General features: G+C 39.0%; 1 protein-coding gene across 1 annotated transcript in view; it reads right to left on the bottom strand.

Annotated features, from left to right (window-relative positions):
• Positions 1–14318, bottom strand: part of LOC109926409 (A disintegrin and metalloproteinase with thrombospondin motifs 3) — a 176883-nt gene that overhangs the window by 146655 nt on the left and 15910 nt on the right. Inside the window, exon 3 of the mRNA XM_048616431.1 lies at positions 6237–6384. Coding sequence (XP_048472388.1) covers positions 6237–6384 — 148 coding nt within the window. The remainder of the gene's footprint in view (positions 1–6236; positions 6385–14318) is intronic.

Below are 14318 nucleotides of genomic sequence, written 5' to 3'. Positions count from 1 at the left end.
CCATATTGCGATTGTACAAGACATTGGTGAGGTCACTTTTAGAATACTGCATACAATTGCAGTCACCCTGCTATATGTTAAACTAGAAAGGGCACATAAAAAAGTTTACAAAAATGTTGCCCATACTGGAGGGTTTGAGTTATAGGGAGAGGCTGGATAGGCTTGGACTTTTCTCCCTGAAGCACTGGAGGCTGAGGGGTGACCTTGTAGAGGTTTATAAAATCATGAGGGGCATAGATAAGATGAATAACCAAGGTCTTTTTCCTGAGAGTAGGGGAGTGCAAAACTTGGGGGTATAGATTTAAGTTAAAAGGGGTAAGATTCAAATGGGACCGAAGAGGTATCTTTTTCACACAGAGGGTGATGCGTATATGCAGTGAGCTGCCAGAGGAAGTTGTAGAAGCAGACACAACTACAACATTTAAATGACATTTTCAGGTAAAAGAATAGGCAAAGTTTAGAGGGATATGGGCCAAATACAGACAAATGGGACTAGCTCAGTTGAGGATACCTGGTCAGCATGGACAAGTGGGCCGATGGGTCAGCTTCAGTGCTATATAATTCTATAAGTACAACCTAAAGCATTTTCTCGGACTGCAAGTTATTGCTGATCAAGAAACCATAGGCAACAGTACAGCCCCAAACAGTGGCCTGGGTAGGGAGGATACAAGTGTTCATGTATTTTGAGGACTCCTCATTCCCTCAACTCTTTACATGCACACAGACCTCTGTTCGAAGGCAATACAAATTTAGCCTATACATGCACGCTCTGAAAGAGGTTTTCCGGGAAAAGTCTGGGGCCACAATTCTAAGTCAGGAAAAAGGAATCGTACCATCCCAATTTGCACGCACAACCATTATTAATTGGTTCTACAAATTTAAACAGCCAATGGATTAGTCAGTATTTTCACAGGATAAAAGTAGAATTCTCCATTGTTAGGCTAAAAACAAAATCACTTAAGGAATTTAACATGGTTTAAAATGCATTCATAAATAATTATTTTAATTATGAAGGGGAGAGATCAAAAGATGATGATTTGGGAGTAGGGACTGAATTAAGTTAATACCATGACTTTAAGATGTAGACTGAGGAACACAAAATAGAAATAATGCCTACTTTTGGTCTTTTTTTCCAGTTACATGTAACCCTATAGGTGAATACATTTATGAATGAAATCCTTGTACACCTGCCAAGGCTTTTCAATGGCAATTCTAAAGCTGCTCCTTTGTTCAATATTACATATGTTCACCAGTGAGTACATATCTGTTAAGAGTCAGGAAACATTATAAGTGTTTGAGGCACCATTAAAGAATTTCAGAGAATAATTCACTATTTCACTTATCACTTAACCAGATTGACATCATAATCTATTTCATTAGCTCAACGAATATGCATAAAACTTTTGAAAAAAATCAAACCCATATTAAGTTTCAAAGATTAGGCATCTTTCATTTTCATTTGCTGAAAAACAGATTCATGGACTGTATTTTGAAAGAATGTTGGGTTTCACTTTGAACCCTATCATTTCCTGGCATTTTAATGATTCACAATTAAATTATGGTGACACTAAACACTTCTTAGGAGGGCTGTTTTAATCTTTACACTGTTATATTAAAATGAACAACCAGAGGCTACTGACATGATCAAAACGGCTAAAATAACGGATACAAACTGGGTCAGTAATCATCGACATTAACGTAACGCATGGTAACTTGGTCCATTGCACACATCATACATTTTGGATGCATCCTCATGTAGGAAAAAGGAAACTTTTAGATACAAGAAAACCCAAATTTAAATTAAACTTCACTGTGAAGCCCATTTTTAAATGAGTCTGAGAACTGACATTCTCAACTGACAGGTTATGGAATGGCAAATGTCAGAAATGGAAAATTTTAAGACTCCTCAATCAAGGAAGCTCTTCTTAATTTGGGGTCAGAGCAGAGAGACATCAGGCCAGTAGTATGAAATGTTGACAAAAACAATTCTTGTACATAAGCAGATCGGTTGTATTTGACTTAAGATCGAACATTACAGGCTTGAATCCCTGCTTCAACTGTTACTTTAACATTTGTTGCTGGGGGAGTTCTAGATCGAGCAATTAGTGTAAGGCAGCACAGTCCTGCATCTCAAAGGAAGGAAGTGCTGTCTGGACTAGTTCCCTCAGCACCAACCTACATTTATGTTTTGCTTCCTCATAGCGGAAAATATTTCGAGCAAATTGTGATGTGGAGAGATTGAGACCAAACAGGAAATTAAGATATTGCAGGGAATGAGGAAAGAGAGGAAAAAATTGCAGTCATAATCTGAAATGTAGATCAGGCAAAGTCAGGAAGGGAAAAATGGTTTTCGAAGAAAACTCTATAGGGAAGAAAACAGACTGGCTTCTTACGATCAGCTTAGCTCAGTGGTTGATATGCTCATTTAAGTCAGAGGATGGTAGGTTGAAGACCCATTCTGCATCTTAAGCACATGGCCAACTCTACAGCATAATACTAAAAGAAGTCATTGCATTATTCTTTGGATGAAACAATAAGATTATGGTCCCTATAGCCTGAAATTATTTGGAGAAATCCCAGTGCTCTGACTTCAACTTATTGTTTAAAATCAACACCACAAACAGATTTCCTTACACATGCATACTGAGTCAGCTCAAAACTGAGATAGATTCATTTTTGGTCTCAAAAGGAATCGAGGGATTATGGGAAGCAGACAGAAAAGTGGTTTTGAAGGAAATCAGCAGCCATGGTCAAACTGAATGGCACAGAAGACTCAAATGCCATATGATCTATTTCTACTCCTATTCATTTTGTTCTTACATCACTTTTTGCTGTGTGCAAATTGCCTGTGTGCTTTCCTTTACAAGGATAACAACTGAACTAAGTTTCAGAATGTTCCAGGAATATGAACAGCATTTTGTTAATGAATACTCTTTCGTCTTCATTTGATAAAGTGAGGAACATGGGAAACATAAAAAGTCAGGGACGCGGAGGTTGTAGGACTGGGCAGAATTTCTCAGACACAACGTGAATAAAACCATGAGAATTCTGAAGGCAAAAGGTAAAGACCTCAAAGTTAATTCACGAGCACATGAAACTTGACCATTTTTGGTCATTTACAGTTCTGACAACATGGTAGAGGACCAGGCCTCATCAGATTGCTGATGCTTATGAAGATATGGATAAGGGCTTCCAGCAGCTGCAGAGATGAAGCAAATGGGCAAAGTGCTACATTTAGTCTGTGTTTCACCAAGGGCACTCAGCACCTAACCTCATTATAGAAGGGTCTGTTTCCATAATGGACTGCTGTGGCTCAAGAAGGTAGCTCACCATAACATACTCAAGTGCAACTGGGGACGAGCAATAAATGCTGGCTTAACCAGCATAGAAGAACAGAATTCAAACAGTACAGAAGAAATAGTCTGAAAGACTGAGGAAGCTAGAGCCAAAAGTGCATCATAAAGTCCCCAAAAAAAAAGTTTCAGTCCCCCAACATGAAGTTTTAGGACTTTGATTTTAAATAGCCAGCTGTAGAGTACAGCAGCAGGCATGGAATCAATAGTAGTGCAATAGAGATAGAATTAAGTACAACTAGAATCTACAAGGAAGCTGCCACAATTCCTGTGATTTTAACACTGACATGGCAATATACAATAAACAGAAATGGGTTGATAATGTGGCAAACCTGTGTGTACACTTACACCCAAGTGTGAAGACCTAGTAACTGTTAAAGGAGTTATAGTGACTGTATTTGAAACAGCACAAGCGAAATCATGAGAAAACGATACTTTGAAATCAAGTAGAGCCCACCATGAAGAATAAAACGGTCTTTAAAAATATACAGATACAAAAGGTCACGGAAACAATTGTAGATGCACAGCCGTTATTGGCAACTGTGACCAAGGCTCAGTGATGTAAGTATAGGCTCTTGTGGTGCAATGATCGCATCCCCATCTCGGAGCCGTAGGCCCAGGTTCAACAGCCATCTGCTCCAGAGGCCTATAATATGTTCTAATTAATCTGTTCAGAGATGTGTTGTAGGTGCAGAAGAAACTGGATCATTGAAACTCGAACAGAGAAAACTGGGCATTTTATTTGGAGATCAGCAGCAGTGTTTGAACTCTGGAGCAAAAGGAGAGAAGGTTGAGACAGCATAATCAAACTGCTTCTCTTCAGAAGGTTCTGTTAATCAGCCATTATAGATTAACTGTAGATAAGCACAAAGCCATTTGACTGAAGAAAGGTAGTTTGAGAGCAGGAAGAAGCAGAGAAGGAACATAAATTCAAATATAAATAATGAACTAAGTTATTTACCAGTTTACAACTATTCTCAAGTCAGTTAGACATCAAAGAACGGTACAATTTGAGTTCCTATGCAGTCTAATCTTCAGAGTAATGTATTACAAGATATGAATTACAGATGCATGTGGTCTCAAGTTGGATGTTAGCCAGTAATTACACAGTCAAGAATCAGGGAGACCCTTCTTATACCTTCCAGTAATTCACTCTCACCATCTGCTACCATTTCTCTTGCTTTCTCACATGAGATGTGGTATACATCAGGACAAACTGATGGCAAAGGTAGGGAGACCATTGGTAATGAAGAACCATTTTTTTTTAAATTGTGGAAGAAAGGGACCAATGGATGTCCGACATTAAAGATAAATAAAGCAAAAATAATTTGCATATAATGCAGATTACAATTATATAGAAGTGAATTATCCAGGCAGCCTAAATTAAATATTATGCAAAACACATTTCAAATCTAGGGCTTCCATCTTAGTGCAATTAGAACAACATGTGCCTTCTAATCAGAAGTTTCTAGGTTCAAATTCTAGGCTACCTAGAACATTTGACATTATCTTCTTTGCTCATCTGAATTATGCCTCTTTCAGGGAAAATCACCAATCATGCAACTCCTTGTTTTTATAATTAGTCTAATCTGCCTCAGTCTCTTAAATCAAAGTCATCAGTCCAAAGCGGGAGTATTAAAATCAACTCTGGAAGCAAACAAGTCTAATTCTCTTTTACTTCTCTGTCATGAATTCCACCTACAGTGAGTTTGCTTGGTGGCCTCCCTATCCAAATATCTCTCTTTACAAGGGATAATCTGCAATAATTTACTGCCTTACGCTCCTTAGGATGCTACATAGCCAACAGAAATTATACTGGAAACAAATCTTTGTGGTCATTATTTTCTGTCCTGAAATAGAGCTCTGATGAATTAAGCACAACTGGAACAATAGTGACCATCAAGGATTACCAAATCTGCATTTCAAAGTCATGACTTGAATTTAAGACTCCATACTGAAGCAAAAGGATACTTAAAACATTCTTAGACATCCATTGTATATAACTCCATCACACCTGACATGCTCTGTCTCACGTCAGGGGTCTTTACGTAAGGCAATGAAAATATAGCTGGATTGGACAGAGGAGGTCTCATGACAGGTAAACATCTAGGAATGGTATAATCTGAGTGGCTTTAACATTGCACATCCAATAACATGCGTTTCTTATTTCCACAGGCTACCTGGCCTAGTAAAAAGCACACTAGCCAATTAGGTAAAAATACTGCTGAGCAATATTACAGATCTTTGCCCTGGAATTTGTCTACGACTCACATTTATTTTGCACATTTAACATACAAAACCTAGTAATGCACTTCAGTGTAACATACAGAAAAGATTTTAAGATGGTGTCCAAACAGTTCATTTCTTATATTGTCCTTTTTCAAAACAATACAAAACCTTGTGTGTATGGCAAGATGAACAAAATTCAAGCAAAAATGGCTTTAAAGAATTCAACATACAACATAGAAATGTGAAGCACTGAATATGGGCTGACCTACAAAGTCAAGTTATGTTAGTTAAGTGTGCAACATAATTACTAAGCAGTACCTTAAGTCAATTTATAGAATATTCTTTATTTACGTTTGGCAAATTGCTTCTACTATTAATTTTATAGAGAAACTTAATGTTTAAAATAACACAATACAATGCAGATATCATATATGCATCCAATAAATTGCACAAGTGGATTAAAAACTTTGAAAGGATGCGGGTACAAACAACACAATCAAATTAATCTTCTGAAAAAAACAGCATTTAATATTGTGCAATGTTAGTGTGCAAAATCTATTCTGGAGACTGCTTTGGGTTTAGTAACATGATCAACATTTTAACAAGCTCATTTTTTTGTAGTACTTAAACTTTTAGTTTTAGTACTTTCAATACCTTCAACATGTAGGTCTTGTGGTACTGCTTGTTTGATAGAGGATCTACGATACACCACATGAACACGACCTTTTTCTTCCTGTGCCTGCTGCCCTTTCTCCAATGGCTCAATGAAAAACTCGCCAGTGTCTGCACGAATCAATCCAGCCTATTAAATATAAAAAGACAATTATATATAATTTACTTATCACAATGTGTAATGTTTCTGCATAAATCAACAGAAGGGTTCATGCGTAGTTTTCAAATGTCCATAAAAATATCAACATCTATAGTTCCACCAATCCCTCCCTATCTATCACTGACAATAGTTGTTAAACACAGCAAAATTAGGGAACCTTATTTCAAATTCACAAACTTATGCATTTCAAAATGGGTCAAAAGACAATGTGAGATTATATAATTGGAAATTCAATGTTAGTGCAAAGTTAATGATATTTAATAATTCAATGTTCAAATGTTCATTCTAATTTTACTTTTTGTATGGATATCTGGACCAGAAAATTACAGTTCATGGCAAATTTAATTTGCCTTGCTACTTGTTTTGCTACAAGCCATTTCTATTAGTCAAATCGAAAGGCAGGGTTAGAAGATAGTACGTAGTGTTTTTACAATTTGCACTGTGTTGGGAAAAGAATTTATTGGATTGCTTTGGTTAGACAGCGCTTGCACTCCACTTCGAAGCAAGTTGTCATTGCTCCTCCAAACTACCTGCTGGACAAAAGACATCCAGTGAAGCATTTTAGAGACAAAAGTCCAAGGTTGGAAATTGCCACATTCAAGTACAGCATTAACACCAGGGACTATGCCAAGAATAATCAGCCAGGACTCCAGCTATTAAATAGTCCATGTTAGGTGGCCGGGTGAGATGTCAGATGGACAGGATCAAACAAAGTTTGTGCTTAGTACAGACCGTCAACATCCATCAACTGATTTAAAACTATCCACTCAGGTGGACTGTTTCAATTATATTTGTTAAGATTTCAAATAAATTGATACTCCTTTAGGGGAAAGGCAATGAAAAATGCAGGAGGCAATGAGATATTGGATATGCTTGTTAAGCATGCCAATAGCTACAGAACATTAGTACCTGCACCTCAGGAAGCTTATTATTAAGGGTCATACAGCGTAGCAAACAATGTTGGAGGACTGAATGTAACAAAAAAAATGTTCTGCCTGGAGACTGTGAGTGCCATATTCTTGGTGAGGACACAAAGGAGGGTGCTAAGGAGTGGGTCCTGGTTACTGTAGCGCCAGAATTCTGTGAAGCCCTCGATCAGGAGAGCTGGTACCCAATATTGAGTCCCAATGTCGACAGTATTCAAAACTGACCAACAGTCAAGTACTGGAGGCTGAGTTTCTCTGTGGTTTCATGTGGTTCTGGATTTTCTGGCACTTGCGGCATGATCCTGATGCAGATCTTGGACATTTTTCTTATCCTGATCCCTCCAAATGGACCGATGAGAAGCTGGACATAATTCCTACTGACGAGGAATAACCTGAACTAGCCCCCTTTGTGGGCATTTCTGGAGATGTTCATCTGACACTCGGAAAAGACAGCTTATTTGAAATTTAGATTTATTTGTCACATGTACCAAGTATAGGAATACATAAAGTACGTGAAAGTGCACAAAGTCACCATTCACTGGTGCCCACTTGGTTACAAAAACTAGAGCTAAAAAGATTTAAACAGAGCCAAAAGGTAAGCAAGAAAAAGAAATGCCCAGATCTCATAGTCTCAAGTCCCATCTCCACAATGGTGCAGGCGCTGCTCCAATCGCTAGGACACCCAGGAGGTTGCCATGTGAAAGACTCTCGCTGCCGACTGCTGCCGCTTCACCAGCCTGTTCTCGCCATCGCTCGGGCCCATGCTCAATCTGCCATTGCTGCAGGACATGGCCAGCATGTTCAGCTCCAACCATGCAGTTCCCAGTCGCGACTCACGACTGGTAGGTAGTTAAAAGGACAGGGGTGGGGGGCAGATAGAATTACTGCAAAGAGGAGAGTGAAGAAAAAGGTGATAAGAAAGGAAAAAGGAAAAGGAAAGGGAACTGGCGAGCAGAGTGGAGCTCCAAATGGAGCGACTTACCCTGCTGCCATCTTGCCAGTAAAATGTAAATTAAATTGAATTGAAATAAATATAATCTGGACAGTTATAAATATATATTTACACTAGAAAAGAATGTGTTGCAGCAATACAAACACTATTCAATTCTGTCTATAGTCAGCATCAAGTTCTCTCAGCTGAGGTACAGACCAATCTAGTTACAAAGTAAAGTTCCTTTGAATAGTCAATAATTTGCTTCAAAACGCAGACTAAGAATACAGTGGACAACACAAGAGTTATATTTTAATTCCCACACTACGCATTTGCTGGTCCTCTGTATTATGTACCTAAATTAGCAACAGACTGTGGTTAGCTCTGCACTAAGGACTCATGCCCACTGGAGTCAAGAGTTCAAATGATGCTGAATCCATACTGCTTCTCTACTCTTTTCATTCTTTGATAGTTCTAGTGAGATTAAGGTTAAATTCAACAATGCAGAAATCAAGGATTGCTTGAGCAGTTTTAAAATAGTTTGTTATTCTGCTGGAGATAATGATCTCAAAAGATCGAGACTCACGTGATACAGATTTTCAACATTCTTTGTTAATTTGTATCCAAGTGTGACTAGTAATTTGAAGGGTCTTAGCTAAAAACAGCATTTATATTTGACATGAGATATAGTGGAAGGCAATGTAAACCCACAGTACAAGTGAAAGAAGTTAAAACTGCAAAATTGAAACAATCCAGACCATCTGCACATTTGCAAGAAAATACAACGTCACCATTACATCAGTTTCAACCTTCAAAGCATGACAAACTTCCAAATTTTTTTTGTAAAGGCCACACTTAGTCAATTTAAAGACATAGATGCTGAGACTAACAGATTAAATCACACATTGACTTTTTCAGAAATGACATATTGAGTCTCCATAATTTGTTACTATTTGTGTTGGATTTTAAATTATCCCCGACCTTCTTCCCAACGTAGCTGTTTAGCTCCTTGGAGTGGGTCGACTTTTTTTTAAAAAAGGGCATAACTGCTGATGCCCTGCATTAGTTAATATTTTTAAAAGACGTCTATAGCGACTGCAGGAAAGCACTCCATCCATCACTTCATTCAGTGTTCTGTTGATCCAGTTCTGCGTCACCTTTCCAAACATGACTAAAACTAACAGAACATGCCTAAGGAAATTTATATATCGAATAAGACAATTTTATGATTACAGACCTCACTATGAAAGCCTTCAAACAACTTTCAATTCATATTAGCAGACTTTTGAGAAAAAGACATCTGATTAAAAACTTAGTAGTTTCAAGCATGAGGGCTAATATAGCATACTTTCAGCTAGACTTGAGCCAAGATGACAACTTTCTCCAGTCTATTATAATTTTGATGTATGACAACCAACTTAGACTGGCCAACAAAATAGCAATGAAATTTATTTTATGCAGCGCTTTGGTTTTTCAGCATTTGTTTTATATATATTTCTTGCAGGATCGTCAGGAAACCAGCTTCTTAAAAGGTCCTCTCTTTCTCACATACTAAGCAGGATTAATGAAACTTTGTCTCCTCAGTAACTAGTCAAGGCGAGGTTTTATTCACAGGTAAATTTGGGACTTGAATTGCAGAAATTAAAAACTGAGAAAAGTACTGCACCATGATGAAATCACAATCACAGAAGTGTTACAGCACAGAGGGAGGCTATTCAGTCCATCATGCCTGAACCAGCATTAAATGTTATCAAAATCCAAATATGATTAATGATTTTCACCAAGAGTCTCACCCTTTTTTTCAAAATTCTTTCCTGGGATATGGGCATCACAGGCAAAGCTGGAATTAGTCTGGCCATTCCTAATTGCCCTTGAACGAAGTGGTTTCCTAGGCCATTTCAAAGGGAATCAAGAGCCAACCACACTGATCTGGATCTGGAATCACTTACAGATCAAACAAGGATGGCGTATTTCCTTCCTTAGAAAGGAAAGTAGTGAAGTAGATTTTTTCTTTAAAATAAATACAAAATGATCATTTCATCATCACCATCACAACTAGCTTTCAATTGCAGATTTTATTAATTAAATTTAAATTCTACTAGCTTCCACATTAAGATTTGAACCTATGAATACAGAACATTAGCCTCAATGCCCAGATTACTAGTTTATAAAAGCAATAGCACTTTTGAATAAAAATGAGTTCATTTATATTCTGATCATACAATTCTCAGTAGCCAGCAGTCTAAAATTTCACTTCACTAGAAGTTACATTTTTGCAGTGTCTTTTATACATTAAAACAATGCAGTGGACGTTAAAAGGCAAAATTTAATAGTGGGGTTATTAACTGGGAGCTACTTTAAAATGAGCAGGGGGGAAAATGACAAACTCAACTGAAATTAGCATGACGGGCTTGGTCATTTTAACTTTCAAATTCCACCAACAACTTTTACCAGGCTTACCATTTGCCGGAAATAATTTACAGTGGCTGTCACTTAAAGTGCAAAATCACCTCTTAAACAGAGATTGCGACAAGGAGTCAAAGGCAGGAGAATCAAGGACAAGAACAAAAGACAGAAAGGGGAATAAGAAAATTAATATGTAGAGAAATCATGGGCTGGAATCAAACAAGGCCACAGTGAAAAATAATGGGAAAAGGACAAGTAATGCCAAAAATGTAAGCCTTAAGGATTTGTGCCTTAATGCATGGAGCCTTTGTAACAAAAAAAGAAGTATTAAATCAGACAAATAGCCAATAACAAGTATGATATAGTAGGGGTTATGAACAGAGATGGAAACCAAACATCCGGGGATAGCCAGTACTTAAAGAACAGGCAAAAAGGAAAAAGGCAGTGGAGTTGCATTTCTGGTTATAGAGAAACTTAATGCGACAGTGAGGAAGAATATCAGCTCCAATGGCATGGAATCTCTAACAGTAGAGCTGTGAAACACCAAGGGTCAAAAATAAAATGATGTGATGTTGGGAATGCATTATAATTTTAATCTGCATGTGGATTGGGCATATCAAATTAGTAACAGTACTGTAGAGGAGGAATTCCTGGAGTACATAAGAAATGGTTTTCTAGACTGATGTGTTGAGGAGCCTCTAGAGAACAGGCCATCTTAGACTGGGCATCATGTAATGAGAAAGGAATAATTGGTAATCTAATTGCGTGTTGGCCTTTCGAGAATGAGTGACCATTAAATGATAGAATTCTTCATTAAGATGGAGCATGATTCCAAGACTAGGGTCACGAATCTAAGTAGAGGAAACTACGATAGTATTAGATGTGAATTGTCTATGACATATTGGAGAACATTACTTAAAAAGAGATAGCAGTGGAAAGGCAATGGCAAGCATTTAAAGAGTGCATGGGTTAACTGCAACAATTGTTCATAGAAACATACAGTACAGAAGTGGCCCTTTAGTTGATCAAGTCTATACTGTCAAAGCAACTCTAAATTTACTCTCATCCCACTTTCCAGCACCATGTCCATAGCCTTCAATATTATGACATTTCAAGTGCTCATCCACATACTAAAAGATAGTGAGGTCACTCGCTTCAACTATCCTCCCAGGAAGTGCCTGGTGCAAAAAGATTCCATTACAAACCCACCGACTCCCACAGCTACCTCACACCCCACTTCCTGTAAAGACTCCATCCCATTCTCTCAGTTCCTCCATCTCATACGTTCAGATGAGGCCAACTTCGACAACGGAGCCTCCGAAATGTCCACATTCTTCCTCAACCAAGGATTTCCCAGCTCCGTTGTCAACAGGGTCCTCAATCGGGTCCAACCCATCTCCCGCACTTCTGCCCTCACCCCTTCTCTTCCCTCCCGCAACAGCGATAGGGTTCCCCTTATCCTCACCTACCATCCCACCAGCATCGACATCCAGAAGATTATCAGATGCCATTTCCACCACCAGACATATTCCCCTCCCCTCCCTTGTCCGCCTTCTGCAGAGACCGTTCCCTCCGGGACACCCTGGTCCACTCTTCCTTCATCCCCAACACCTCCCCACAGCCCTACGGCACCTTCCCCTGTAACCGGCGAAGGTGCAACACCTGCCCATTTACCTCCTCCATCCTCAGTATCCAAGGGCCCAAACATACCTTTCAAGTGAAGCAACACTTCACCTGCACTTCCAAGAATCTAGTCTACTGCATTCGCTGCTCACAATGTGGTCTCCTCTACATTGGGGAAATGAAGCGTAGACTTGGCGACTGCTTCGCAGAGCATCTACATTCTGCTCGCAAAAAAGACCCTGAACTACCTGTTGCCTGCCACTTCAATGCAGCACCTTGCTCCCTGGCCAACATCTCTGTCTCTGGTTTGCTACAGTGTTCCAGTGAAGCCCAACGCAAGCTGGAGGAACAACACCTCATTTTCCGCTTGGGGACCCTACAGCCCTCTGGACTCAATATCGAGTTCAATAATTTTAGGGCCTAAACTCTCCCATGTCCCATCCCAGCCCACCACCCCACACACCAGGCCTTGTTACCACATAGCCTGCCATCACACACCCACTGTTGTTATTCACTAACAGTTCCCATTAACAACTATTCACCCTCCCAGCCTGATTGTTAGCAACTCCTTTGTCTGTCCAACTGTCTCTCTCTCTTCGGACTCTATCCTATCGTTTACTCCCTACCCCACCCACCTCCCTATTTTCTGCATATAAACTGATGTTTTCCCAGCCACCATCAGTTCTGAGGAAGGGTCACCGGACCCGAAACGTTAACTGTTTTCTTCTCCACAGATGCTGCCAGACCTGCTGAGCTTTTCCAGCAACTTAGTTTTTGTTCCTGATTTGCAGCATCCGCAGTTCTCTTGGTTTTGATTTGGGGATAGTATTAGACTTAAGGAACAGACATACAAAGTGGCCAGAAAAGAACAGAGACCCGAGCAGTGGGAACAACTTAGAATTCAGCAAAGGAGGACATAGGGATTGTTTAAAGAAGGGAAAATAGAGTACAACAGTAAGCTCACAGGGAACCCAAAAACTAACTGTAAAAGTTTCCATCAGTATGTGAACAGAAAGAGATTGGTGGAGACAAATGTAGGTCCCTTACAGTCAGAAACAGGAGAACATATAATGGGGTACAAGAAATGGCTAAGCAATTAAATACATACTCTGGTTTTGTGTTAACAAAGGACAAATAATATACCAGGAATGTTGGAGAACACAATGCTACTGAGAGGGAAGAACTGAAGGAAACTAGTATTAGTTGGGAAATGGTGTTGGGGAAGTTGGCGGGATTGAATGCCAGTAAGTCTCTAATAATCTACAATTGCAGAGCGCTTAAGTGGTTCTAGAAAGTGGATGCAGAGTGATGATCCTCCAAGATTCTACAGACTCTGGAACAGTTCTTACAGGTTGGAGAGTTGCTAATGTAAGCCCTCTATTGAAAAAGGGAGGTAGAGACGAGACAAAACAAAGAATGATTGATCAGTCAGCCTAACGTTGGTAAAGGGGAAATTGCTACAGTCATGGAAAACAGTAGCAGGACTAACATGGATTTATGAAAAGGAAATGATGCTCGACAAATTTAGTGGAAATCTTCGAGGATTCAACTAGTATAGTTGATGTGGGAGAGCCAGTGGAAGTAGTTGATTTGGATTTTCAGAAGGTTACGAACATAGTTCACAGAAGAGATCAGTGCGTATAATTAAAATACATAGAATTGGAGGTAGAATATAGAGATGGATAGAAAACTGGTTGGCAGACAGGAAACAAAAATTAGGAATAAATGGATCTTTTTCTGAATGGCAGGCAGCAAACACTAGGGTATCGCAGGGATCAGTGCTAGGGTTACAACCATTCACAATATATAATAATGACAGAGAGGAGGAAGCTAATTGTAACATCTTCAAATTTGCAGATGATAAAGCTGAGAGGACAGTGAGCTATGAACAGGATTCAGAGATGCAGTGGGATTTGACCAGATGCAGTATAATGTGAATAAATGTGAGGTTTATCCACTTTGATAGCAACAGGAAGCAGATTATCATCTAAATGGCAATAAATTGAGAGAAGGGTACA

Source organism: Rhincodon typus, chromosome 34 (assembly GCF_021869965.1).
Source record: "Rhincodon typus isolate 14 chromosome 34, sRhiTyp1.1, whole genome shotgun sequence".
NCBI lineage: Eukaryota > Metazoa > Chordata > Chondrichthyes > Orectolobiformes > Rhincodontidae > Rhincodon > Rhincodon typus.
The sequence above is the reverse complement of the archived record's forward strand: the minus strand, read 5'-3'. Positions and strand labels throughout refer to the sequence as shown.